Source organism: Aythya ferina (genome assembly GCF_964211825.1).
Source record: "Aythya ferina genome assembly, chromosome: 13".
NCBI lineage: Eukaryota > Metazoa > Chordata > Aves > Anseriformes > Anatidae > Aythya > Aythya ferina.
Genome location: NC_140311.1, coordinates 12312724 through 12338479, shown reverse-complemented (window position 1 = coordinate 12338479; position 25756 = coordinate 12312724). Strand labels below are relative to the sequence as shown.

The following is a 25756-nucleotide window of genomic DNA, read 5'->3' as shown; positions in this document are numbered from 1 at the left end:
TATTCCTATCCATGTTAAATCTCACACACAAGCCGCCAGATTCCAACCTGCTGTGGAGGGCAGAGCGGTGTGTGTCCCATCTGTTCTGCTTCGCCAGCGAGATTCTCCGGATCCCACCCTGCCTTCCGAGAAGGAAAATCTTCCTCCCTTAGAGCAACCACCTCCCAGCCACACAATAGAGACAGAGCAAGGGCGGGGAAGGGTGCAGCTTCACAGCCTCAACCGTTTGTAGCAGAAATGACAAAGGGCTGCCTAAAAGCAATAAGCCACTGCTTGCTTTGTAGCAGTTTCGCTCCATAGTGGGTAACCACATCACTATCCTTTTTTTTTTTTTTTTTTTCCAGTTTCAAGGGATATAAGAAAGGACAATGTGCAGAACCTAAGTGGACTGGCAGAAAGCAGGATGCCTTCAGCCTCACCCTGATATCCCCCTCCCCACTGCTTCACACAGGGCTGGTGAGTGGACAGGGCTCCAGCTGCGGCTGGAGGCCAGCCCTGCTGTGAGGGGACAACTTGCAGAAGGGCAAGGGCTGATGGAGGAGCTACAGGACAGCTCCATGCACACGTACGACATCATAATTCTTTATTATCCAAACAAAAATCTTGGAAGATGGCAGGATTTTAGCCTTAGCTCAGGGATGTTGTAACAATGTAAAGATCTCCTAAACCCTCTGGCCTGAAGAGAATTTCATCCAGCAAGGCGAGGCAGACAAGTCTCAGTATCATGCCTTTATCCAAAGGTGAAATCATATTCACCATTCCTTCTATTTCCACAGCTGTAGCTTCAGCTAAGGAAACACTCCCCAACCAATCCTACAACGCACACCCATACTCACAATTTTGATAAAATATTAAGTAGGAGGTAGATACTAATTACAGAACGTGGCTTTAAAAAAAAAAAAAAAAAAAAAAAAAAAAAAAGGAACTGCCTTATACTAGAACTGTTTTCCCTAAATGAGGTCTGCAGGGGAAAAGTGTAATTTAAGGTATATGCACAAAATTCTGAGCTAGACAAAGAAGCATTTTATAATCAAAATACCATTCCACACATGCAAAGGTCACCTTACATAAAACTGAGAAGTCATTTGATAAATCAAATATAGGAGCATTTTTTTTCCCGTTTCTCATAGAAATACACATAAACACACACACACAAATGCCTTACGGCCAGTGTCTGAAAGTAAAAAAGCAATCAGGTGCAACAGTTAAATCCAGAGGAGTTTCCCATTTCAAGTCAAGCTCACTGCAGGGAAAACAGAGCAAACTAATTATGATGTAAATCCACAGTGAATGATGCTGAAATAGTATGCAATGTAAACAATAATTTTGAAATTCCCAGTTTACATCAGCACTGATCTGTTTTATACACTCCAGAAGTATAACTCAGAAATTATATTTTTGCACTAATGAGAGACTTCTACTTTTTAATCAAAGAATAAATTGAAGCATTTTCAAAAGCATGCCAGCCTCATTAATTAGTTCCATTAAAATGTAAAAGATGACTACATACATTTGCTTCACTTTGGGCTTGCAGCTCTTTACCTTAAATATCCTATCATGTATTATTACAGGCATGGCTGGAAATCACATCTATTATTAATATTCCTTGATGTTTCTCATTAGAATATTCTGTTTTCAATTGTTTAGAATTTATCGAAATTATAACTATTTGGGATGAAGCTTTCACAGTGGGCATTTTAGAGATTTTTCAGCCAAAGTGATAGGGAATATAAAGCATTTGCAGCAAGGAGTTCTAGCAATTGCTTCTTGAGCATAAAAAAAATAAATTTATCCGTTAAAAACCACAACCCCAAAAAAAAATAAAAAAAGGAAAAGGTTGGAAATCTAAGAGAAGGGTCCTTCACACTGACCCTATGAAAATCCATAGGCATTTAGTACGTTATAATCCATCCTGCTTTTCACAGACCAATGTATTCAAAGGTGGGCTAAGCTTTATTCCTTGATTGCATGAACCTAAAAGAAAGAACGAGGATGGGAATAATGTGGATCACCCACCCAGATACAACAACTTCCACTGCAGGCTCCCTCTCCTACCAGGTCTCCTACCATTTGTTCCTGAGAAAGCTCCTGTTTCCCTGTGCAGGAGGACAGCATACTGTCTGGGCAGCTTCTCTTAGCTGAAGTGAAGGAGATCTCTGTGGATTTAGGCATTTCAGTACTTTCAATCTACTGATACCTCCAGCAGGTATTAGGACAATGTCTCAAGACAGAATTGCTACATATTCTGCTCTCTTTTCAAAAGCTATAAAACACCTTAATCAAATATCCTTACGCAATTTTCTGAAATATCTTTGGATGGCCACACTTATCACTCAAAAGTGAGAAAATGCTAAATTTAAGCTTGCTTCTGCAACCATAAGTCATTCCTCTTTTTGTAAGAATTATCCTAGTCTTGCTATTTTTCCCACAGGGCCAATTTCATCCAGTGCACAGCAGGAATCACGTTCACTAAATGAGCAACGATTCAATAATTCCTCCTTCTGTCACTGTTCATTACTGGTCTAGATCCTTATTTTTTTTGCATATTATTTAGACCAACTTCTAAAACCAGTGTTGCTTCTTTGTGTTTGCCAGTGCAGTATCGGACCATTTCCAATACACTAATTGACTTATTTTCACAGTTTCCCTGCAAGATGAGGGGGTTTATTATTCTCACTTAGAAATGGCAAACTAAGGCATAGAGTCCTATTGTGTGTGTGGCATAAGCTAAAAGAGTTGTACAGTATAAGCCAAGTGAATAGTGCAGGGGAAAAAAAGAAATAGCCCACTATATTTAACTACTGATCACACTCAGAAATCAGGGAATTGAATCCATGTCTAATTCTGCATTTCCATACACAATTACTTGAACCTGCAAAGATACAGGCCCCACTATTTGCATACAAGTTGCCAATAGCACTTGTGCACCAAGGCTAACAGTCTGGTTTGCAAAGCTCTATCAACTTGCGAGGACACATGCTGTCTTATAATGGGAAATGTACTGGTGTTATAAGGGGTAGAACACAGAAAGTTGCACAAGATCCACTACAGCCTGAAAGACAGTGGTCCATCAGCAAGCACATGCTGAGCAATTTGCAAATCAAGTCCTCAGCTGAGCTTCCAACCAAACAGGTGCCAGCGTGGCTTGGTCAAAATGCCCAGCAGCTTGCTTGAGTTCTTCTATATGCACATTTCAACTGAGGTCACTTCTGAAGGCCACCCTGGCTGCTCAGGACAAGCCTTGCTCCAGTTCCAGAGCCCCCTCCCGGCCCATGCAGGCACGCATGCTGCAGGCAGGGCTGGAGCAGCTGTGCTTTTCATGAGAAAGGCAATTCCATTAAACTAACAGCTGTGAATGGAGCAAGAATTTACTTTGCTCTGACTTTATTTTCTGTGATTCTATCTACTTATCTTTACTGAATAAAGCAATTTGAGTCTGATTTTATTGTCTCACTGGTCAGACTAACAGGTGTCCCAACTGCAAGAGTCACCACAGGACATTTCTCCACTGAAACTGAAAGAACAGCTTCAGACATTTTTCGGTTCTGTATCAATCAAAGGGAATCTTTGGAGAGCATAAGTCAGCAAAGCAATGTTTGTTTATTATAGTATTAGCACCAGACGTTAATTGGTAAGAGTGGCAAACCCAACCCATTGTCAGTGTAAGTGTAGAAAGAAACTAAAAATGGAATCTCTGTGAGCATACAAACACTCTCCTTGTGATACTAAGCCCTAGTCTGTGTGGGCTGACAGTACCATCACATGTACCACATGCTGACAGCTGAGTTAAGAAGTGTAATGCTACGATACAGAGGTGTCAAGATTGCTGAAATTAATGCTGGGATGCGTGGTGTTTAGCTTGTTGACTCAGCTGACTTAGGTGTGTTAGATGAGTGGTATCATACGACAGTAAAGGCACTGCAATTTAGCATAAAGTAAAGCTATTTCTTTTGGGAAAGACTTCTGATGCTTTCTTAGAAAATGTATATTTTATACCAGTTCAGGAAACTGATATCTTCAGCTAAAAGACAAGCATACATCTGTTATTACAGATGGAAAAAATGTCACAGAGACGGAGGTACTCAGGAGGAGAATGGCCAAGTGAATGATTTAGGACTCTGAATTGTGATTCTCTACTCCATCCCCCCACTCTAACCAAAAGCCTTGGAAGACAAAGGCTTTTAACTGTTGCAATAAGTGGTATCCTTTTAGAACTGTCATTATCACTGAGCTGAACCAGGAGATGAGTAGGAACCAGACTGTAAGACTTAGGAGAAAACCCAGAACCTCCTTTGTCAAAAGAGTACAAGTCTGCTGCTTGATCAGAGGAGAAACTGCTCAGCACATACAATCAAGGGTGTGGTTTCAGGTTGAACCATTCCAACACCATCCAGCAGAGGTAAGAGTAGCTCTCTGTCATACATCTTACCAAATCAAGCCTTGCAATGGCTTTACATACTCTATTAAGATTAATGGTAAAAGGACCTTGATACTTGAAGTGCTCTTAACAGATTATTTCCTCTTTCTTCCCTTTTGACAAATTCGATCAGTCTGATGTGAGAGATTACTAGAGCATCTTGATGTCAGTAAGCACGCTCAAGTTACAAATCTGCTGCTTCAAACCACATAGTAAATACAAAATTGTCTTCTAGTGAAATTGTTCCAGTATAGATGACTCAAAATTTGTAGAGGAGGAGAGTGTAATCTCCTGCCTTACCCAAAGAACTGTGAAATGCTTTGCATTTGCTTTGCCTCACAGACCTCTTGAGATCCGCCCAAGTCTTGGGAGAACAAGAGAAAGCCTTGGACATCCACAACACTGGTCTTACTGAGCTATTGGCATGGCTTCCCGTGGAAATAGTTTTCTTCCCTTCCAAGAGCACTAAATTCTCACTGACTAAACTTTAGAGTAGGCCATCTTTTAATGACATTAGCATAAATGCTGACCCTTCTCTAATGAACTCCAGTATTTCCTCATCAAATTGTGAGTAGATCTGTGCAGATGATGACTTTCCTCAGAACATCCATGTTTCAGAAGACCCTGCTGGGAGCCGAATCACCTTGGGCTGAGCAAGAAACTGAATGCAAATCTCTCAGTCTAGGTACGTGGTCTGCCCATTGACTGTTGTGTAAACCCCTCTACCTTGATGCCATCCTGGGTTTGTTTTCAATGAGGATAAAGCAAAAAACAACCCACTGTCAGACTTCTTCACCATCCACTGGCCTCCAAACAGCTCACTCAACATTTATAGAGTCAATTTATGGAGTCTTTCCCTGAGTCCCAGAGGTATTAATGTAACCATATTAAGTTTTTTGCTCATTCAGTAGGTGTTGCAAGCTCTGCAATTCATTACTGCTTCAAAGCAAGAACCTTACAACCTGCTCTTGTATGCACTGGAGCTAATGACAGTATTCCCATTAGCCACGGAAGAACTAAGTCATTGCACAAATTCCATATTAAGGGTCTGCACAGAAGAGGATTCAACTGGCTCAACCAAGAAATTTTTGCAAAAATGCAAGCCATAAGAGGCATGCTTTGCTACTGTCAATCAGGAGATTGTACCCCACATACTAAATACAAACCATGATGGCTTTAGAAAAAAAATGATTTTTTTTTTTCCCCAAAATTACTACTTTTACCACTTATTATCCAAAGAAAACATTTTCCACTGAGAAACTCTCAGAACTGCCTCCAGAAAATGTACTTCTGGCATTCAATTTCTCAGGATCAGCTTGAGTCAAGAATGTAACCACCTAAGGAAAAGATGAGTAGGGCCCTCCTCTTATCAAAGTCAGAAGGTTACTTAGCCTGACCAGGTGTATCAGAAATGATAACAAACTCATAAAAGAAAAACACATTAATATAGGGCAGATTTTTGTTATTGTTAACCTGACACAAAGGTGATTCATTTCTTCTTTGTATGGTTAAAAACATTATACCTTTCTAGCTATTTCAACCTATATCTATATATCCCTATCTATCTGTATTTAGGCTCAACTTACATTTTTCTTCTCGGTTTTGAAATATTCTGCTGGGCTACCAGTTACAGACAAAGGAAAATTACCAAAACGTCTCAAGTCCCTTAGCCAGCCACATGTTTTAGCTTATCATAAAATACCTGCAGAAAGATACTTGTGTTCCAGGCTCTACAACAGTCACATTTTGGTTTTAAGTGCGTGTAATCTCCAGACAAAGAAATCTGAGGTTGTCAGTCATTACATTCATGTTACCTGAACATCTTGCTTTTTACTAGAGTTTCCATGCACAAGCAATATCAACATCTGTTTCAAGGATCTCTGCTGGAATTGGAGCTTCACACAGCCAAATTGCCTATGCTTCCACTGAGGAAACGGCTATTTATTTTATGCAGCCATCTGGGCTCTAAATAGCATGTTTTGTCATTTGTGGTCTTGTTTTCCAGGGTCTCTTGTAGGAAATTTGATTCCTTCATAACTTATTTCTTCCGTAAATGGTGTTTTTTAGTAATCAAACTTGAGAATAAATGTTTCATAAAAGGCTTACACCATCAGTGTCAATTCATAAATATTTCGGATCTAGAGCCAAACCCCAATTGCAACAGCTTTGATGGTCTACATTTCCCTGCACCCTCCCCGCCTCCCCCCATGGAATCATACAGAAAAATAGTCTTTACAAAACTCTCTCCCAGTTCGATAAATGACTTGTTATTGCAGAGTTTAATAATTCAGGATGATACTGGTGAGTCATTCACACGGTTTGAACACAGACCTTTGGAGTCTTGGAGCCCTCACTCCTTATCTTTAAACAAAGGAACCAATGGTAATCGCTGACAGCAAAAACATACCTACAAGCCTTTACCTACAAGAGAAAGGACATGACTATACTATTTTTGCTCAGATTATGATAGAAATGCAAATATCCCCCCTCCTGCCACCAATATAATATTTTCTCAGATTTTTTCCTCAGTTGATTTTAGTCTCAGAGCTACACATCGTAACCTGGGAAGTATCAGAGACCTTGGCAGGCCTCTTACAGAGATCGTAAGAAATTCCAAACCACAGCTGAGAACAGCTGAGTTTCCTAATCCCTGTTTGCCACACTCACAATCTTGTTTGCACTTTGCCATGGGGCTCACAGACTCGCTGAAAGGAACCAAGAGCTGAAGCCCAGGCACCTCAGGTCTGCTCATAGCTCTCCCAACACACAACCAACATTCCCCTTTTACCCACAGGAGTCCTCTGTAATGTAGACCTAATGCTCCACCTTTCCATGCAAGGAAACCAAGAAATCCGTCCTCCCAGGTATGCTGACACCACAATAATCCATCCTCTGCATGCCCTCGTACACCTCCTGCCTGGCCACAGCCTCCACCAAGAGAGGCTGTCTCGCTCTTCCCCTCAAGAGCTAATTTTCTTCCCACTGTTACTTGCTCTGTTGGTCACACAAACCAGATAACACTAACCAAGTTGCCCTTCCCTTTCTGGGAAGGGATAAAGGATTAAGCAAGTAACAGCCTATGTCACAAACCGTACCGTACTAGAGAGACTATGGGGAAGCACATGGCTAAACCAGGCAATACCAGCTCACCCAGTTTACTCTCCTCCTTGTCACAGCCTAATAATAAAGCAGACAAAATCCCTATTTTCTCCCCTCTTCATCAGCTATGATGCATCCACTTCTACAGGCTCCACATAGCCTTCTACAGGCTTCAAATTTTAGGAGACACAGAAGAACATATTACTATCAACTCTCTAGATCAATTTATTTTGTTGATTTACCTTGAACTTCACTTTCTGTTACTTGTCTTCCTTACAAACTCTACACAGTCCACATTGTTTCTGCTCTCAAGTGTGATTGTTTATCTTCCTTTCACTCAGGTCCAGTGGCCTAATCATTAGGTTCACCTGCTTTCACCTGGATCAGCCACCAAATGTTTTCCATGCAGCAATCTCAACCTTTTCCTGCAAGGTATTTCTTAAAATCTCTTCTTTAAAAAAACATATTCAAAAATATATATATGTATATATACAGCATACCTTCAAAGACATGGTACAAAGCATTAATATAGTAAATCTAAAGTCTTTTACATTCAAAAAGAAAGCAAAAATGAAGTATATAATGAGTAACTTAAGAATGGAAGAGATATCCAGAAACTCCCCAGCATTCCATAATTCAGTAGTAACCTTTCCTGCAGCTGGCTCATGGTGCCCTTTCCTCCAAAGAACCACTGTTTCAAACTGTACACTTTCAATCTGTCAAACCACAACAGGCAGAGAAGGAGGAAGCTATCACAAACTCAGAGTATTGTATTAATAGCAGGTTTGCTTACAATACTCTCAGCAGGTCCACAGCATTTGCAAGGAGACAAACTTGTAAAGAGACAAAACCTTTTTCTGCCAGTTGTCTGAAATGGAAGCTTTTTCAGCTGTTCGTCTGAATGAATCAAGAAATAATTATTCTTTCCTCTGAGGTTAAACTCAGCCAGATTGGCACATTTCTCTCCTTGCTCAGCAGTAGAAAATATGGGTAAAACATGTCTGGGTGGCTCTTTGCCACTTTAGGAGCCTTGGCTGTAGGAAAAGCTTGACCTCTCTTTACTTTTGCCTGTGATGTAAAACACCGGTCTGTTAGGCACCGCAGTACTTTCATTTATCTGAAGTCATTGAGCTCAGGAAAGCAATGGCTAGGAGGAGGCCAACATTCAGTGAGATGCAGAAAGTTGGATCAGACAATGTAGTTCACACATCAGAAGACAATTAACAGCTAGGTGAACATGTGAAAGGCACATGTTGGAGGGCTATATGATGCCTGCCAGCATGCTACCTGGCTCAAGCAAGGGCTGTTCCCATTCATTGGGAAACAGCAAATTTTCCATAAAGTAGAATATACAGGAGACAAGAGCTCTGCTTTTATTATTATTATTATTTTTTAATGACAGGACAGTACAATAAAAAAATTTGGAGACCCCAAGGAGAGGTCTTCTGGGTAGCACTAGCTGAGCTCCAAAACTAGAAGTGGTGCTGAAACAGCAAAACAGCTGGAGTAGGTAAGTATTAGAGTACTTACTCTGCTCACAAAAATAACACTAGCTGGGGCTAGGATCTGAACATCAGCCAGCATGGAGATTGCAGTCCTGTAAACACTGCTCTGGATAGTAAAGATATGCCCATAGAACAAGGAAAATTCAGTTGCTTGTTTTACCCCTTGCTGCTCCTCCAAATAATTGCATATATGTGAGATTTATTCTGTAAGTACCATCACCTGTCAAGATGAACTACAGGTGAAGCTTTCAACTTACCTTAGCATTTTGTGCAGACTTTGCAAATTTTAAGTGTGTCATTCAGTATTGGCTGTATGCTTCTTATTAGCAGTGTATCAAATAGAAAAATATTTTTTGTGTGTGTGTGTGTGTTTTTTTTTTAAAAAAAAACAAACAACTGTTTGAAGTATAAGAAAGTTGTTGCAGCACATCACCATAATTCCTTTGGGTTTATCTTTGCATTCTTAACAGTATTTATTATTTAATTGATAGATCATAACATCTCATTTAGAACCACTAGGTTCATTATGTGAATACGTGGTCAAGAGCTCTTTAATGTGCAGCATCACTGCTACAGACCATGACAGCTGCTTTGGAGGTGTCAGCCTAGTTTGTCACAGTCTATTTTAATCTGAAAAAAATCTCAATTACTTTGTAGCTGCCAATGGACAATTTAAACTGATTGCTCGGTGTCATAGCTGGGCACTGTTTGAGCATGGGAGGTGAAGTACTAAAGCAACTATGAGGAACAGACCGCTGTCTTCATATGGGCCTTGGGGGAATCAAACTCAAAGTTAATAACAGAGATACTTGCCATATGTTTTCAGAGGACAAACAATGAGAAGAGAGAGGATGGGTGACAGATTATTACTCTGTTTAACTCTGTCCTCAGCTAGTTTGGGAGACTAGAAGGAATCCTTAAGGTTACGTTTACAGTTAAGAGGCAGTAGCTGCTTGCCACTCCCCTCTTCTCTGCTCAACTGCTGCTGGTGGGCCAGCTGGGAAAGAAGATGCAGCCCAGCTCATCCACTGCAGAAAACTGGTTGGATGTAACCAGCACACTGAGAATTTACATCGTGGTATCTCAACAGGAAGAACAATAACAGCGTGTCCTTTTCCTGTGCTGTGGCCCTTTGACACTGTACTTTCCTTCTCCTCTGCCTTCTAAGTACAGCCAAATGGTTTACAAAGCTGGTTATGGTGCATAACTTTGCATTTAAGAAATGCATAGAGTTCAGAAAGCACATTTCTAGCTGTTCTTAAGTGCAGGCAAGAACTAATACAACATATTCAGAAAACCAACCTCTGTCTCTCACTCTTTGCTCAAGACACGATTCTGTACAATCACGTCATTCAAACGGACTTTTGCTAAGTAGTGAGAGAAAAGTGGCTTCCTTTGGAGAGGGGAGAAAAATGTCTGTTGCTGCAAGCTATCCATCATCTTAAAGTCTAAGATGTACTAAAGCTCCCTAAATTTTTTATTCCCAACAGAGCCAGATAAGACCAGTGTTTTCTTGACAGACATTCCTCCCATGTCAAAACCTACTTTCCAGCAGTTTTGCAGACATCCACTTCCCTGCTAGGGTGGACAATAAATAAATGTCTATCATGTCTTTAATGTCTTTATTTGAGAAAGATTTTCTTGTTGTGCCACCTTGTCTTTTTTTCAGGGGGAGAGGGGGAGGCTGTGTGGATGATGATGGGGGAAGAACGGTTGTGGAAAGATACCCTTCCCCCCAGCCAGGAAATAGCCATTTCGAGGTAAGACCTTAAAATTGATGATTTTGAAAGTTTTCTCTACTGCCATGCTGTTCTGCTCCTGCATTCCTGCGGTGCCAACAGATGAAGTTGTAAGCCTGCTCGCCTCCCTGCATCTAATCCTGATACTACTCAGCAGCAGGGAAGGTGGGCAAATGTTCACTAGCAGTTGTTGGCAAAGAAACACAGCAGGATTTAAACTGGATGACGCCACTGCATGTGTAAAACAACCATTTGAGCAAATGCTGCTATAGTAGCATCTTTAACCAGTAAAACAGAATTTGCTGTTAACCTTTTTCTTGCTAGCTGCACTGATGAGCTGTGATTAATTGTAGTTGTGCTGGTTTTGTTTATAGTGCAACTGTTGATAAAAAAATGATTAATGTTTGTAGCATTTGATGTGACAGACTTTTATATGTGACCACAGTAACAAAAATAGATTTTAAAAGCCAAATTGGAACGAGATCCTGCTGCACTCTGGTAAAACGCTCCACATCGTTTTTCAAGCAGTTATTTTTCCCTTGATATTCCTTCTTTTCCTTTCTAGCTGGCACAGCCTAATCTTTAGTTGACATGCCCCCAGCCCAGATGTTTCACAGTTTAACCGTAGTCATTTTATAGCATTCTAGGACTGTTGTGAAAGAGGGGAGCCAAAACAGTAATTTGCCATGCTTATCCACTGTTCAAGAGCTAGATCTCAGTCACCTACTGTGTCATCAAGATAACTGGTCAACACCAACCCAGTAAGTGCTTTTCCCCAGGCTCTCAGGTTTCCTTGCCTTTGACAGTTGTTCATACAGAGCAGCTTTGATAAGAGATCTCTCTCTTCAAGCTGAGCTCTGCCATTCTTTAAGGCTACTGGGTTGGTATCTGAGAAATATAACTTGAGAACCTGAAATATCAGCTGACAATGCACACGGCACCCCATTTCAGGAATGAGAATTAAGTTTTTCCTGACATGCCTTGAAGAAGACTGATAAGGATGGATTACATACCCAACTGCCACTCTTTTTTTATATGCTTAGTTACTGCAATTCATAAGGCCCAGTTTGATTGAAGAAACTGCCTTTCAGTAATGCTGCCACCTACCTGGTGCATCTCACTGAAGCAGGGATTTCCTGTTAGGAAGGGTATGGAAGAGTTTTTTGTGGAAGCGTGTTCCTTCCCCTGATTTCCAAGCTGTGCAGTAAGTCCTAAACATAGGATGTTATCTGTCCTGTTAGTTGGTTTAGTTCCTCCACACCACGTTTAGATCTTGCATGTTAGTGATAGATCTAGTACCTTAATTAAGAAAATGGAAGAAGCTTGAAGAGCCAGTAAAAATCTCAACTAGAACCTGGGCAAAAGTGTAGTGCTAAATGGCAGGCCAAGTAGATGCCTCAGAAAATTAATTTCTAAAGGAAAATTATTTTAATTATTTCACTTCAATTCAACTGATGGTCTACGTGATAAGTAGAATATTGAACAGCTCCAGCCTTATAGACTGAAAAATCAGATATTTGAAAAATCAAGGAGATAAGGATGCTGTAGGAATACAACATGTGTAGCCATGATGTCTTTTAGATGGTGGCTCTAGATAGAATTGCCATCACCTTCCCAATATCATCCAATTTTCAGCTGACTACCAAACTCACAGAGCTTCCAGGATCAACCTCTGCAGGTTGGTACTGCAGAGAATAAGCTGTCGCAGAGCAAAGCTCTATACCACTTACCTGTTACACAGAGCAGAACAAACACATCAGCTCAAAGATTTATCAGCTTGGATGGAAGATGTATGTAGGGTAGTGGATTCTGCAAGGAAGCAGTGCTGTAGGAAGCATGCCTTTTGTGAAAGAACTTGGAAGAAGTACAATGAATCTCTGAAGACTAGAATAGCACAGCTGTGGACAGTTTTTCGACTTTCATTTCAACTGAAACCATTTTTTTTTCCAGTGTTTTGTGAGAACAAAAAAGTTTGGAGCAGAAAGATCAGAAGCAAAACTGAGTTGGACGGAGCCGCTTGCTCCACTGGGACCCTAGAGGAGAACATGAAACACTCTTTCCAGGGAGACCTTTGCACTTCGTTTTTGGTGTGCATCCAAGCCTAGGCCGGCAAAGGATCAGAAGACTCCTATCATTTCAAAATTGCGTCCCTTACATGGAGACAAGCTGGAAAAATATTTTTGAGCAATGAAATACATTCTCCTGCTACATCTGCACTACTTGGCATTGCATGAATCCCAGCGAGGTAAAACAGGTCTCAGACTTGAACCTCAAACCTTAAAAATATGAGACAAATTCCCCAATCACATGGGTTTTGTTTAAATAGATTTCTATTTGGCTTTGGATTTTTGAGCTTTACACAGTTCAAATCCATTCTCTCAATCCACTCATGCCATAGAATTTAAGTTCAATTCTCATGACCTTGAATGCTGTCTGAAGGTCAGAAGGAGAGAAGTACCAGACATTTCCACAGTTGCCTGTAGCATGATACAGTCATTTCATACTGTTCTAAAGCTTTCAAAAAAAATCACCTCAACTCTTCCTCTTCCTGTTACAGAAGGTGGTTAAAGGTGTGGGTTAGGTTTCTGAGGGAAGGCTGAGACACACCCTTTGTCATCAGACCTCTTGCAGGTGCCGAGCAATGCGCTAAAAGAGCTGTACTGCTGCTGAAGCCTTCTCATAGCTCCTATCTCTATGGTAGCAGCATCCACTCTTGGACATTGCTATTTTGCAGTAAGTCGGGTCATTCAGCTTTGTATTTATTTAATCTTTGTGAAGATAAGGAGGGATGTTCCACTGAGCGCTCTTTTGTTTCATTCTGTATCAGTTCAATAGGAGGGAGAGCAGATCTAAAGCCACCAGCAATGGTTTGTATATCTTGTAAGTCTCCTAAAGCCTTGTCATCATATGCCGTATTATGTTGTCTTTTTTACTGAGTGACCATTGCTCTATTGTACACTATCTGCCTTCTTGTGACTTGATGAACCACATTGTAAAAGGCAGAAATCAATAAAGTTCTCCAGAAACCAAACCACTGAGGGAAAAATGTTTTCCTGCAGCACCATCTTGTGGTCCTCGGTTTTAGCACGAAAGTTATCTCCCTCCCTTAGTGCCTAGAAGGCAGACAGTCTGCCCTGGCAGCCTTGGAAGTGGTGCACAGCACTGAGCAGCTGCTTTCACTGATCACAGAGGCACTGCCAGCCTTGTAAGAGTGCTTGTGCCTTCTTCAACCTGGCTGGGGCCCTAATCCAGTTCTTTGGAGGAACAGAAAGGTCAAAGAAAAAATGAATTTGGCTCAGCAATGTGCAGCTTGGTATACAAGAAACATGTCAACAGTTTAGGCACTTGGGAAAAGACATGTTCAGGTAGGTCTAGGTCAACTCCCTATTGACTTTTTTCTGTAGTACACTAAAGTCCAGGAGTATGGAACAAAGAAGATAAAATCGTGATTCTATGAAATCATTACCAAAGCAATTGTTCAGAAATTTTAATTTCTCTATTTACTGGTGGAAGTAAGCAGCTGATCAAAACATCCGCTTGTATGTGATGGTGTCAGTGTGGTTAGCATCACTAATCCACAAATGAATATTTGTGATGTGACCCTAATGTGATAACTTTGACCCCTCAATAATAACAAAATAGATATTATGGCATTTTAGGCAGAGATAGCAGTTATTTCTGCAATACTTATGCTGGACAGCTGTTGATTCAATGAACTGTCAAACCAGTAAAGAAATTACAACTTAAATTTAGAGCCTTTGCCTTTTCCAACGAAAAAGCAAAGTTGTCAGCTTTAGGAACATCTTTACTCTTAACACCGTACTCTTAACTACTGCCCCAATAGGGGAAATATAAGCTTTGTTGGGTCTTTTCCATCTCATGCCCTATTCTTACAATGCATATATTTTGCTTATGCTCATTTTGTTCTGGTTCTGCCAGATTTGGTTACTGCAGATGTGTTGATTGCTTATTGTTGTTTTACGTGTCCCTTTGTCAGAAAGTTATGTGATGTTGAAAGCATCTGTGCTGTCAATGACATGTAAACAAAAGGAATTTATCAACCTACAAATCAAAATCATGAAGCACCGTACGAAAGCATGACTTTCTCCAGAGCACAACTTTCTCTCAGTCACCATCAGCCATGAGGATCTATGTGGTTTGCCACATGCACATTTCAGCTGTGACAGTGCCCCTAAATTCAGGCAGAAGGAAATTGTTTTTATCTTTGACAAAATATCTATAGACATACTACACAATTCATGAAAATAACATCAAGAAACAGCAAACACATCAGATTTGTAAGGCAAAACATAGCCCTTTTCAGTCCCCATCCTTCTGCTGCTCCAAATCAAAAACATCATAATTCTTTTGCTTACAAAATTATATCCCAATCATCTCTAATACAGTGTTACTGGCAATGGTTGCAGTATCAGGCTTTAAAGCTCCTGCATATGGTTATGTCTGATCATCAGTATGTGCTCTGACAATTTCATGAGACTGCCCATATGCATACTGCACCTCTATTATGCTTGGGTTTTAAGTGGTCTTTTTTTAATTTAATAAAACAAAAATGTTATGAAATAGGGAAATCTGTAAGTACACAGTTTCTGAGAATCACTAATAGCAGTTATTCTACAGTTTATGAGTAAAGATCCATTCCCCACAGTTGTAGCTCTTGGAAATTCTACTGCACTCTACTACATTACTGTTGTGATACTGATTCTTTTTTTTTTTTTTTTTTTTTTTTGGGGGGGGGGGGTAATTTGTGTGTCTTACTCTACAGGGAGTAATTTTCAAAACTACATTTTGAAGTCACCTACCTTGGGAGACAAATCACCTGAAGATGAAAGGAAGTTCTGTGTTGCAGTGATATGCCAGGGGTAGAAAATGCCAGCGGAAATGCTACTACAGTTTCCTGAAGTTCTTCACATTTTTGCTCAGTATATCTTTAAAGGAACTGCCCAACCACAGATTTCCTAAATCCTCTGCAGCCAAGGAAAATAATTAGTTGTTCTCCTCAGTAAGAGTAGCATTGCCGTGCTACAATGGTATCCAATATTGGAACACAGTAAGTTGCCATTCATTAAATCAGTACTGAGTGGCAAGCTATCTCTTCTTAATCCAGGTAATACTCCAAGACTGACCTCTAAACTATAACAGGCACTTAACTGGTATCTTCATATCCCTCCATACGGATGCTGTATTAATAAGAGAGGAGTGGCATTCAGGAATTGCCACGAGCACTTTTTGCCTTTCAACATTACCATATTTTTCATACAGGAGATATGGAATGAAGAAATAGAAACGAACAACTTCTAATACAAAATCAATAGCATTATCAAGGGTTGATAACATTGTATTACTTTGATACTAAAACAAAGCATCTCATTTTCTAGAGCATACTCAAGTAATCCTGGTGTCCTTCTCCTGCTTGAGGTCTTTAAAATCAGGTGGGTGCTCCTCTACACCAAAAGAGAGCAAAAAAAAGAAAAAAAAAGGAAACCTACATATCAGTATAACTAGATTACTGGATTTATGGACATCTTTACAAATTTGTTAAAACAATGCCAATTCAATTCAGTCAAATCTCTCACTGAAATATTTCCTTACTATCTAATGACCTTGTTGACTTTTTATTTATTTATTTATTTATTAAGTTTGATTGTTACTTTCAGCAAGCTATCATTTGGAACAGTAAATAGCATTCAATACCCAGATTACATTTATTTCAGCAGTCAACTAGCATTAAGTAATAATGGCAGGATACAAAACTATGTGAACATGTCAACATAAAACACCCCTTTCCATAGGAAAGGAAAGGTTTCTATGCGCCTGGAAATGGATCCTTGTGTCCAGCAACACAGTTTGCTAGGACTTAGACCTAGGACTGTAATATTGTTCGTGGCTTGTTCTGCTTTCATTCAGCATCCCAGGACAGGAATCAAATTCCTGCAGCTTCATTACTTGTCCCACAACAGAAACCAAGGGTTACTCCTGATAAACGCTGCCTTTTTGACAAAGTCTACTAGACTGAGAAGCTAGCAGGCATTTAGTTCTGCATGTTTAGTGCTCTATATAGAATCAATAGTCAGATAACAATACTAAACTGAAAGAACAAAGAAATACACCAAATTTAGTTTACCTTTTTCTTGTGTTTATGGTCCTCAGAGTCTTTAGGTTAATCCGATAACAACCTATGCATATCTTCACTATGTGCTCTTTTCTTCTGCAAAATTTTCTTTATTTTTTTGTTTGCCCTTCGTAAAGGATTGACACATGGACTGCAACATATTAAAACAACAGCAGAAATTGGTTGACTTCCACAGAAAGAATTTAGAGAAGATCACCTAGATTTTAACTGCAAAATTTTACCTCCAGTGAAAAAAAAAAAAAGTAAGATACAGCTGATTTCAGGGGCCATCACAAGATTTCATGAATAGAACTTACACTGAAAAGGCTAGGAAAAGCACTTTGATAAGTTTTTCCCATCTCTGACATTTTCTTCATGAATTTCAGTTGACCTGCTGATTCCTAACAATGCAATCATAACCAGAAAATTCTCAAGGAAGTAATCAACCAAAATCAAAAGCCAGCTTCCTACAGTTGTACCAGGAAGTTTCAGCAGAAGAAAATGAAGAAAAGTAAAGTAAGAAAATAAATCTTACTCTGTTTTAAAAATCTACAAATATTACTCAAATACAGCATCAGTTAAGTGCACGTCTTTTCCTTCCCTTCTCTATCTTATAATACTCATCATGGCTTTTAGATGTTAATGAAAAAAGACTGACAAAACAGAGAAGGAAGATAGGATAATACAGTTACAGGCATAACAAAAACATCAGAGAATGTCTCAAGAAAAGAGCCATTGTGCTGATAACACACAAGAGGAACTGCCAGGGAATGGGCAAAAGTAGCTCATGTAGATCCTGCTTTCTGTATAAAAAATAACACTGAAAGGAGACAAAATACACAAGTTATCAGTGGAGATGTGTAAGTAACCCAGCCTGGATGATTTGGGAACTTACTGGTGCTGTGGCAAAGGGAGGAGTATTCAGAGTAACATTAGCCACGTAACTTTGCTATTGTAACTCAGGCTTGGAAAGAAAATTTTTTGCTCCCTTTAAAATTTTCACAGGAATTCTATGTTTCTATATATAGGTTCTCTTATCTTGGCCACGTCTAGTCCTGGGCATCTCCAGACAAAGCCATCTCTAGTAACACAGCACCAATGCCTGCAAAGACCTTCCATGGATAGTCACCCCAGGTTAGAGTCTCTCTCTTTTGCCTCACTCTTTCTCCCCCTCTCGATACAAATTCCCATGGGAAACCTTGGAGTTTGCTCTACAAGCAGCACAGTGGAATTAATCAATCTCACATTTCATTAGCAAAAGCCCTCTCATTTCTTGATAATTCTAGAGAAAAATTTTTACTTTTGTGCATGCCCATTGCAGTACAATTTTTGCATTGTACTTAGGAGCCTCCCAACAATGACCATCCAGCATTGTTAATGAAAATAAAAGAATTTCCATTCAAACAAAAGATTTTACGCTCTTTAACTAAATCGTTTTCAAAGCCATATCTTCTATCACCCTAAAACTGATAAAACCTGATCAAAGTTACTGTGTTATAGGACTGCTTCTTTCCTGGAACTCAAATATATGATGTTGGAAATTAAAACCATTTAGCATCTGGTTAATCACCGCATTAAAAGAAACAAACAACAAAACAATAAACAAGTCATAGCAGAACAGCAATATTCCTAGTTTCACTGGCTATGAAAAAACACAGAAATCATCATTTAAACATTAATGTGAATTCTCTCAAAACAAATATGTATTAATTTGTTTTCCAGAAAATTTATGATAATTTCATGTTAATTCTTTGCCTCTCATTTTCAGAGCCACTGATGACTCAGTGTAGCTATCTGTATGCTGAACATCAGCTGTTGAGCACAGGGTAAGATGTAACGTGGAGATTTTCACAGCAGGCTTTGTCTAAATGTGGAACTCCATAGCAAATAGCCATCTGCTAAGCAGCCGCATTAGTAAAGTCTGTGTGTGTGTGTACGTGCATGTACGTGATCCCACACAGCCTACTAACATCTCAGTAGAGCAAAAATGTAACACTTGGGGGTAAAAAACCTTCACAGAAAAAGACAACTCTGTCATATTAACCAAGCTATAGCATTAGCCATACAGTATGAACCACCACTTTAGGAAAGTAAAGCAGTGTTAATACATTCCATCTCAGTTGAAGGATTTTGATACTGTGGAGTTTATGTTCTCCCCATTATTGCAAGAGTGTATATGCATGCCAAAACTCTTTGCAAAATCAAACACTGAACTGCTTGCATAGTACATATGGGCTGTAATGTGCCCTACACATCAAGGAAAAAAAAAGACAACCAGCACCACCTCACTGCATGTTGGCAGCGTTCACTCACACATTCATCAAACATTCACTCACTTTTATCTGAAGTACACTCCTGGCCCATCTCTCCTTGCTAAGGCCTACTACTTTGTCCCTCCATCACGTTCCTCCAACTTACTGCATCATTCTGTGTTAAACCCACACAGAAACACATTTCTACTTCTTGTTGCTTTTTCTCATCATTTTCTTCCCTATTATCTTTCAGATAATTAATTCCTGTATGTACATGTCACTCCCTCTGTAGCAGTCAATTGCATCTCCGACACAATGTCACTCTTGAAGAAGTATCTTAGAAGACAGTGTTAAGGACAATTTCTATCTCTTTTTTCCCCTGTAGTTTAGAGAGCAGGCAAGTGGCAGGAATTTCTCATTTATTTCTGTTTAAATTTATGGTATGATGTAAGATGAACTTTTCCTCAGATCCTTCCTCCTTTTTTATTTTAACTGATGTTCTTGGGTTTAGGTAGCACGGGATATAGTGACATAAACAGCCCTATGACTTTCTTTGCTCTTCGATCTCATTTGCCCCCTTTTTTGCTTGGTAGTTGGTGTTCCCTTCCTGCCAAAGAGATGAATGACTGAGTGAGAGGGAGAGAGTGTATAGAAAATTGGAGAAGAAAGGGAGCAAAAGCCTACCCTTCCATACCTCGGCACACCTGCCCCGGCTGGGACCCTGCAGAAACTCAGGTTCAGGCCCCGCCCCACTCAGGCCTTGAAGTGGAAGCTCCTCTGGAAGCCTGTGGGCTGCATGCTCTCATGTCCTACATGAGGTTTCCCAGGCAAGGGAAGCAAGATCAAGTCCAAGTTCTTTATAACTGGATCTTTAGAAGGACTACCGGGACACTAGCACACTTCTTTTCCTCAATCCAAATCAACTATGCTTTATGTAGCTTCAGAATAGGATTTTTTTATATTGGCACATTAGCTTCTTGCCTTTTTTCACGCCATTTTTTTTTTCTCTCCTCACTGGCTTTAAACATGTCAGTTGTCCATGTTTTCTGCCATTAGAGGTGATATATCATACATTTGGTTTGGTCGTGCACTAATGCTTACCTCCTTTGCAAACAGACACAGCAACACAATGGTAGACACCCCAAAATAAAAAATCCTATTGCCCCAAGCACAAACAGTCGAAATGTCAGTTGCAGATCTGTAAAGTCAGAAGTTTGCATTAGTTATGAATCATTCCAAGATAATATACTGAAAGAGAGAGATAACAGAGATTAGCCTCTAAGACAGTCACGCATGTATTTCAGCCAGCAACAGAAAACAACAGGTCCTAGAAATGCATTGATATACATGCAGGAAATATCGACTCTTAAATTTGACCACCAGAGTTCAAGCAGCCCAACTATTTAATTAGTTCAGAAGCAACTGTTGAGTAACCCCAGGGTGTGCAAAATCAGAGTCCTTTATAGGACTACAAGGCTTCTTAAAAAATGGAGACCAAATCATACAAATTAATGCTATTTATTTCATTTCAAATCTTTTGTAGCATTTTCTAAAAGTCTCCTTTAATTCCTACTGAAATTCAAGACAAAACTCCCAAATAAGAACCATTCAAGTGTGTAGCCTGTAACCATCTAACAGAAATGCAACAGCCATGAGTCTAATGTCTGTTAAGTGCTCCTATTTTGTCAACAGATTGCTATGAGGCAAACAGCATGTGCTCCCAGGGCAGTAAATGTTTGTATTTTCTTTGGACATATGTTGTACATCCTGGAGCATTCAAGTAGCTAATTAATCTATGAACAAATAATTTGGTAAAATAGTCAGTCCTTGATGTTTACTTCCAAACAATAAAAGCTCAAGTGGAATGGGGAATCAAGCAGTCACAGCTGAATAAGAATATCCAATTTTACAATTTGCTTGAGTGTGTCTTAACTATGAGTAAACAACTACAATTTTCACTATATAGTTTTTCTTCTCACTGTAGTTAAGTGTCTTTTATACATAATATAAAAGCCCAGCTGAGGAATGATTATTAAAACATTTTTTTCCTTCAGTATGCTCCTACCAGATTTTGATGGCCTCACACTCAGTGGTACTTTCTTCTATCAAAAGTAGCATAATAGTTACAGCTGCCCTAGCATTGGAACATGGTGCTGTTCAACTACAGGAGAAATTTGAAAGTGTAGCCCTTATCTGTGCTTGTTTCTGGGCAAGTGCAAACAAGCAGAAAGAGAATTCTTAGGATTTCATATATTATAGAATCATTAAGGTTGTAAAAGATCTCCAAGATCATCTGGTCCAACCGTCCCCCTACCCCTAATATTACCCTCTAAACCATGTCCCTAAGTACCACACCCAACCTTTCCTTAAATACCCACAACGATGGTGACTCCGCCACCTCCTGGGCAACCTGCTCCAATGCCTAACTATTTTTTCTTTAGGAGAAAGAAATTTCTCTTAAAGATGAGAAAATAGAACAAAATAAAAGGAATTCCTATGTTGGAAAAATGAGATAACATTTATATCTGTACTTATTAAAGCCTCTAACAAGTATGCAATGATCATTTGAATATTTTGACATTGTTTTGTCATTGTTCTTAACTGAAAAATGTAGGATGTGGGATGTGTCTAGTGTCAGGACAAGAAACAAAGGACAAATTAAATCACAAAATTCCATCTGAGCACAAGATGGATTTTTTATTTATTTTTAATTGTGAGGGCTCTAAAAGTACACACAGGAACAGGTTGCCCACAGGGGCTGTGGAGTCTCCATACTTGGACATATTCAGTGTTTGGGTAGACAAAATTAGAGGTTTCCTGGAAACCTGCTGTGGTTGACCTTCCTTGAGCAGGGGCAGTTGTATGATCTTGATAGGTCTCTTCCAAACTCATTGATTGTGTCTAACAAGAGCCTCTAACTTTCCACATCTTTCAGTTTATTGAAGAAAATTCACAATGAAAAGTAACAGCAGTTTCTAAAAAGCTGTACAAACAGGAAAAAAATGACTAAAATTCAAGTTGGATTCAACCCTTTTAGTGAAGCAGAGTTTACCATGGAGTTATGTGCAAAGGTGAATTTTCCAAGTATCAATTAGTGACAATTCCCCCGTGTTACGTCATCTACCAAAGAGACTGTCTCCCTCATCTTAGTTATTGCCCTTCAAAACAGTCTTTATTAAACAACCATCTAGCCTCCCCTTCAGCAGATTAGGTACATACAGTTCCTTCAACTTTTCTTCATAGCACTTTTATCAAGTCACTTTGGATTAAACTCCTCACACACCCTTTCCACAAATAAAGCCTTCACTCCGTTCTTTGTACTAACCTACATAGTTACATCTGTTTGTATTTCATCTTATGTTCTTTGCTTGTGTTGAGGTTGACAAACAATTCAGACAATTCTTTGTCAATGAATTGTTTTCTGCATTTATATGCAGAAATAAATGCTAGCTCACACTTACTTTGAAGAGATTTGTGACCTGAAAAACTGAAGGAAGAAACAAATGAAAATCACATAGTTTGACTAGAAGAAACATATGGCTATGAGGAAACAATTCACAGAAGTATACTTACTGTCTCTAAATGGGACATAACATGCCAGTTCATGTCTGTCTTTGGAAGGACAACATTTATTTTCCAAGCACTCAGTTCTGTTAATGCTTCCTCCTACAGCACAAGGAACCAAGGTGCCTTTTTCTTTGTGACGGCAGGCTTTAAAAGAATTAAAATGTGAGATTCCTGTTCCAGGAACTATATGCAGGTAAAGGAAGGTTATAACTTTCATTCCCCTAGTATGTTTTGAAAGAATAAGTCTGCTAGAAAAGTAGCATCATTGACTTTCATGGAAATTTGCTCACAGAAGTTAATCAGTCTTTATATTAAAACCAAGAGAAAAACTAAAATCATGTCATATGAGATCTTAAATAATTGGCTTTATTTCAGTAACAAACATTTACAAAATTGATTGTAAACTACATTGTGCCTTTTTTGTATTTAGGTTTGTAAAGCAGAAAGAAACTATGCTTTCTGGCTGGACTGTTTCTAATTTAAGAAAAAACACAAGGCCATTAAAATACCCTGTGTTTTCTGAAGGGCTCAGCATACAATGTATTACAGCTAGCCATCTCTCTGGTTAGCACTAATTGCATTTTTCTAAAAGCAGCAGTTAGGAACAAAAATCTAATATATCCAGTCCAGTTATTGAACACAGCATACAATACTTAAAGTTTTCTATTTAATAATGGATTTATTAATAATCATGAGATCTTCTGTGGGAAAGGCTGTATTTTAAAACACTTAATAAACAATAACACCTGTAAAACTTGGTATTACAACTCTGATGTGACACCATCACAGAAGCTGCAAAACCCCATTTGCTTCCAACACCACTCCCAAGATTGGCTGCACTGTCAGTCGCACTTTTATCATAGACATCACTGGTAATCAGATTTAATTAAATGTGGGGTCAGGCACTTCAAAAGACCTGTATTTATTTAGGCCTAGTTAGTAACAACAGTGTGTCTTCATTGTTATTACTAATCAGCTATATATAAAGTGAAGAATGGTATCTCTGCTGTCTATTTGTCCATGAAACAATTATGGAGTCAGGCTTGACTTTATTTTTGTACATGCCAAGCTCTCTGTAATCATGGATTTCATCTTTTTTGGTGATATTAATGAATACATTCCGTTTTGATCTCCTTCTCAATAATTTTCTCAAATAATGAAGGTCTCGTTAATAACTTCAGCAGTCCAAAAGGTGAGCTGTTCAGCCTAAGCTAACGGCTCTGATTTCTTCCTGAACCAGAAGTGGAAGAGACTATTACCGAGTAAAATCCATCTCCCACTTAGGACATACAGAACATTTAGTCTCATGTTTATACAAGGAGAAAAAAAAGTAGTTCACATTGGATGCAACACGGGTAGGGAAGGTGAATGTTCCAAAGTGCACAATACTGATGATGAATGGATTTTATAGGCAATGCAATGGAAGCAAATTTATGATCATCCCGAAGGGGCATTTAATAATATTTTTTGATGAGACCTAGTGAGTTTTACAGTGTCAAACTGGGGGTTTTAAAAACACTAAATGGTGATAGGTAAGGGGGTGGAAGCGAGTCAGCAGTAGAGGAAGAGGGAAGCAGTGCTGCAATGACAAAGTGGCACTTACTCACTGGCCTGAAGAAATTTAATATAGCTTCAGATGCACCTTTCAGTTTCATTTTAAGTTTGCTGGGCACCACTTCACTTTTTTCTAAAACTTGATGAGTTGGTGATGTAAAACCTGAAAGCTCATAATGATTAGCTCATTACCATCAAAATATCCATAATTAATTAAATGGAATGACATTTTCATACTGATTATCTTTCATTATGAAGGCATTTATAGTCATTATGAATTGTGACTACTGATGGCTAGCAAGGTTAAGCATAGATGTCTTTTTGTTGTAGTCAATTATATTACTTCAAATTGCTTTATGAACCACAATGAGTAAAGAACTAAAGCTGTGAAATTTAAATTAAGGAATCAATTCATGCGGAAATTGTCAAGAGAAAAAGCACTACTGTTCAGATGGAAGGTGCAGGTTACGGGAAAATTCTGTGTTACAGCTGTAGATGTATTTCTTTCATGTATGCAAGCAGAACTGGCCTTTAGATCAAGATCAGATCCCAACCAAAACACAGGAAAAGAAACACATTATAGATGGCAGCTTTGTCAGGTACAACCAAACGTGCATCTATCCCAGTATCTTGTCTCAGGTAGTGGTGGGTGCATAGAAAGGAGCAAAACATCCACGAATATAACACTACTGGAATATTTTCCTAAACTAGTGATTTATTGCCGTGGGACTTCTCAATTGTCTTTCATCTACACTAGTCTCAAGAATGTATCATCTGTAAGCCTTGTTGTGTCACTCTACCTCTTTTTCATTAAAGAACAAGTGCAAATCACAGTGGGACTCCCTGGCATTCAACCCTTCCACAATGCAGAAAAAAACCTTAGAAATCCTATTTTCTTGCCTTTTTCTTATAGGGGAAACTTAGCCAAAGGAACTCTCTTTAATAGTTTTCAGTGTTTGTCAGAGAGTTTATTAAAAGACATTTCATGATATTATAGTTCCATGTGAACACGAGTGAGACCATGGCCTAACCGAAAGCTAGGGTATTCAAACAACTTCATTTTTGGGGGCAATGCTCCACCTGGGAGCAACAGGAACTCCAAGTGCATAAATACATTAGTTCTCCTGGAACAAAACTCGGTTTTTCAGTGCTATGTCTTCTCTACAGAAAAGCATTTGAATAGGCTGAACCAAATTCACATCAGAACAGGTACTTATATTAACGCGTAACAGGAGTGTGACCAGCAAAGCTCACATTAGCAGTTACATCACTGTCTCCCCACCTGCTCCAGTGAAAAAAATTTATGTTTTTCAGTATTTTTCAATCACTGCAAGACAACAAAATTTGTAACTTTAATTCCTGCTAGGAAAATTACTTGCTTCTTCTATGAAAATGATTTTCTCCTTGCAAAACTCACTTGAATTGATGCTATGAAGCAGTATCAGTATCACATAATTCCGTGCTAGATGAACACCAATTACTTCTTGAAGCAT

At 39.1% G+C, this 25756-nt stretch overlaps 2 protein-coding genes and 1 long non-coding RNA gene across 3 annotated transcripts in view; 1 reads left to right on the top strand and 2 right to left on the bottom strand.

Moving 5' to 3' along the window:
* AFF2 (ALF transcription elongation factor 2) overlaps positions 1 to 7838 on the bottom strand; it is a 434150-nt gene extending 426312 nt beyond the window's left edge. Inside the window, exon 1 of the mRNA XM_084535140.1 lies at positions 7759 to 7838. The gene's annotated coding sequence lies outside the window, so the exon portion shown is untranslated. The remainder of the gene's footprint in view (positions 1 to 7758) is intronic.
* A 5-nt stretch (positions 7839 to 7843) lies between these two features.
* Positions 7844 to 13791, top strand: LOC311444181. The gene is made up of 2 exons (XR_014697692.1): positions 7844 to 7948; positions 12711 to 13791. It is a non-coding gene; the product is annotated as an uncharacterized lncRNA (long non-coding RNA).
* A 3112-nt stretch (positions 13792 to 16903) lies between these two features.
* Positions 16904 to 25756, bottom strand: FMR1NB (FMR1 neighbor; the record flags this gene model as incomplete). Its single annotated transcript, XM_084535167.1, has 5 exons — positions 16904 to 17041; positions 20244 to 20340; positions 22716 to 22853; positions 24313 to 24426; positions 25681 to 25756. The coding sequence occupies 5 exons, from the start codon at positions 25754 to 25756 to the stop codon at positions 16939 to 16941; spliced, it is 528 nt and encodes a 175-aa protein (XP_084391293.1). The 3' UTR covers positions 16904 to 16938.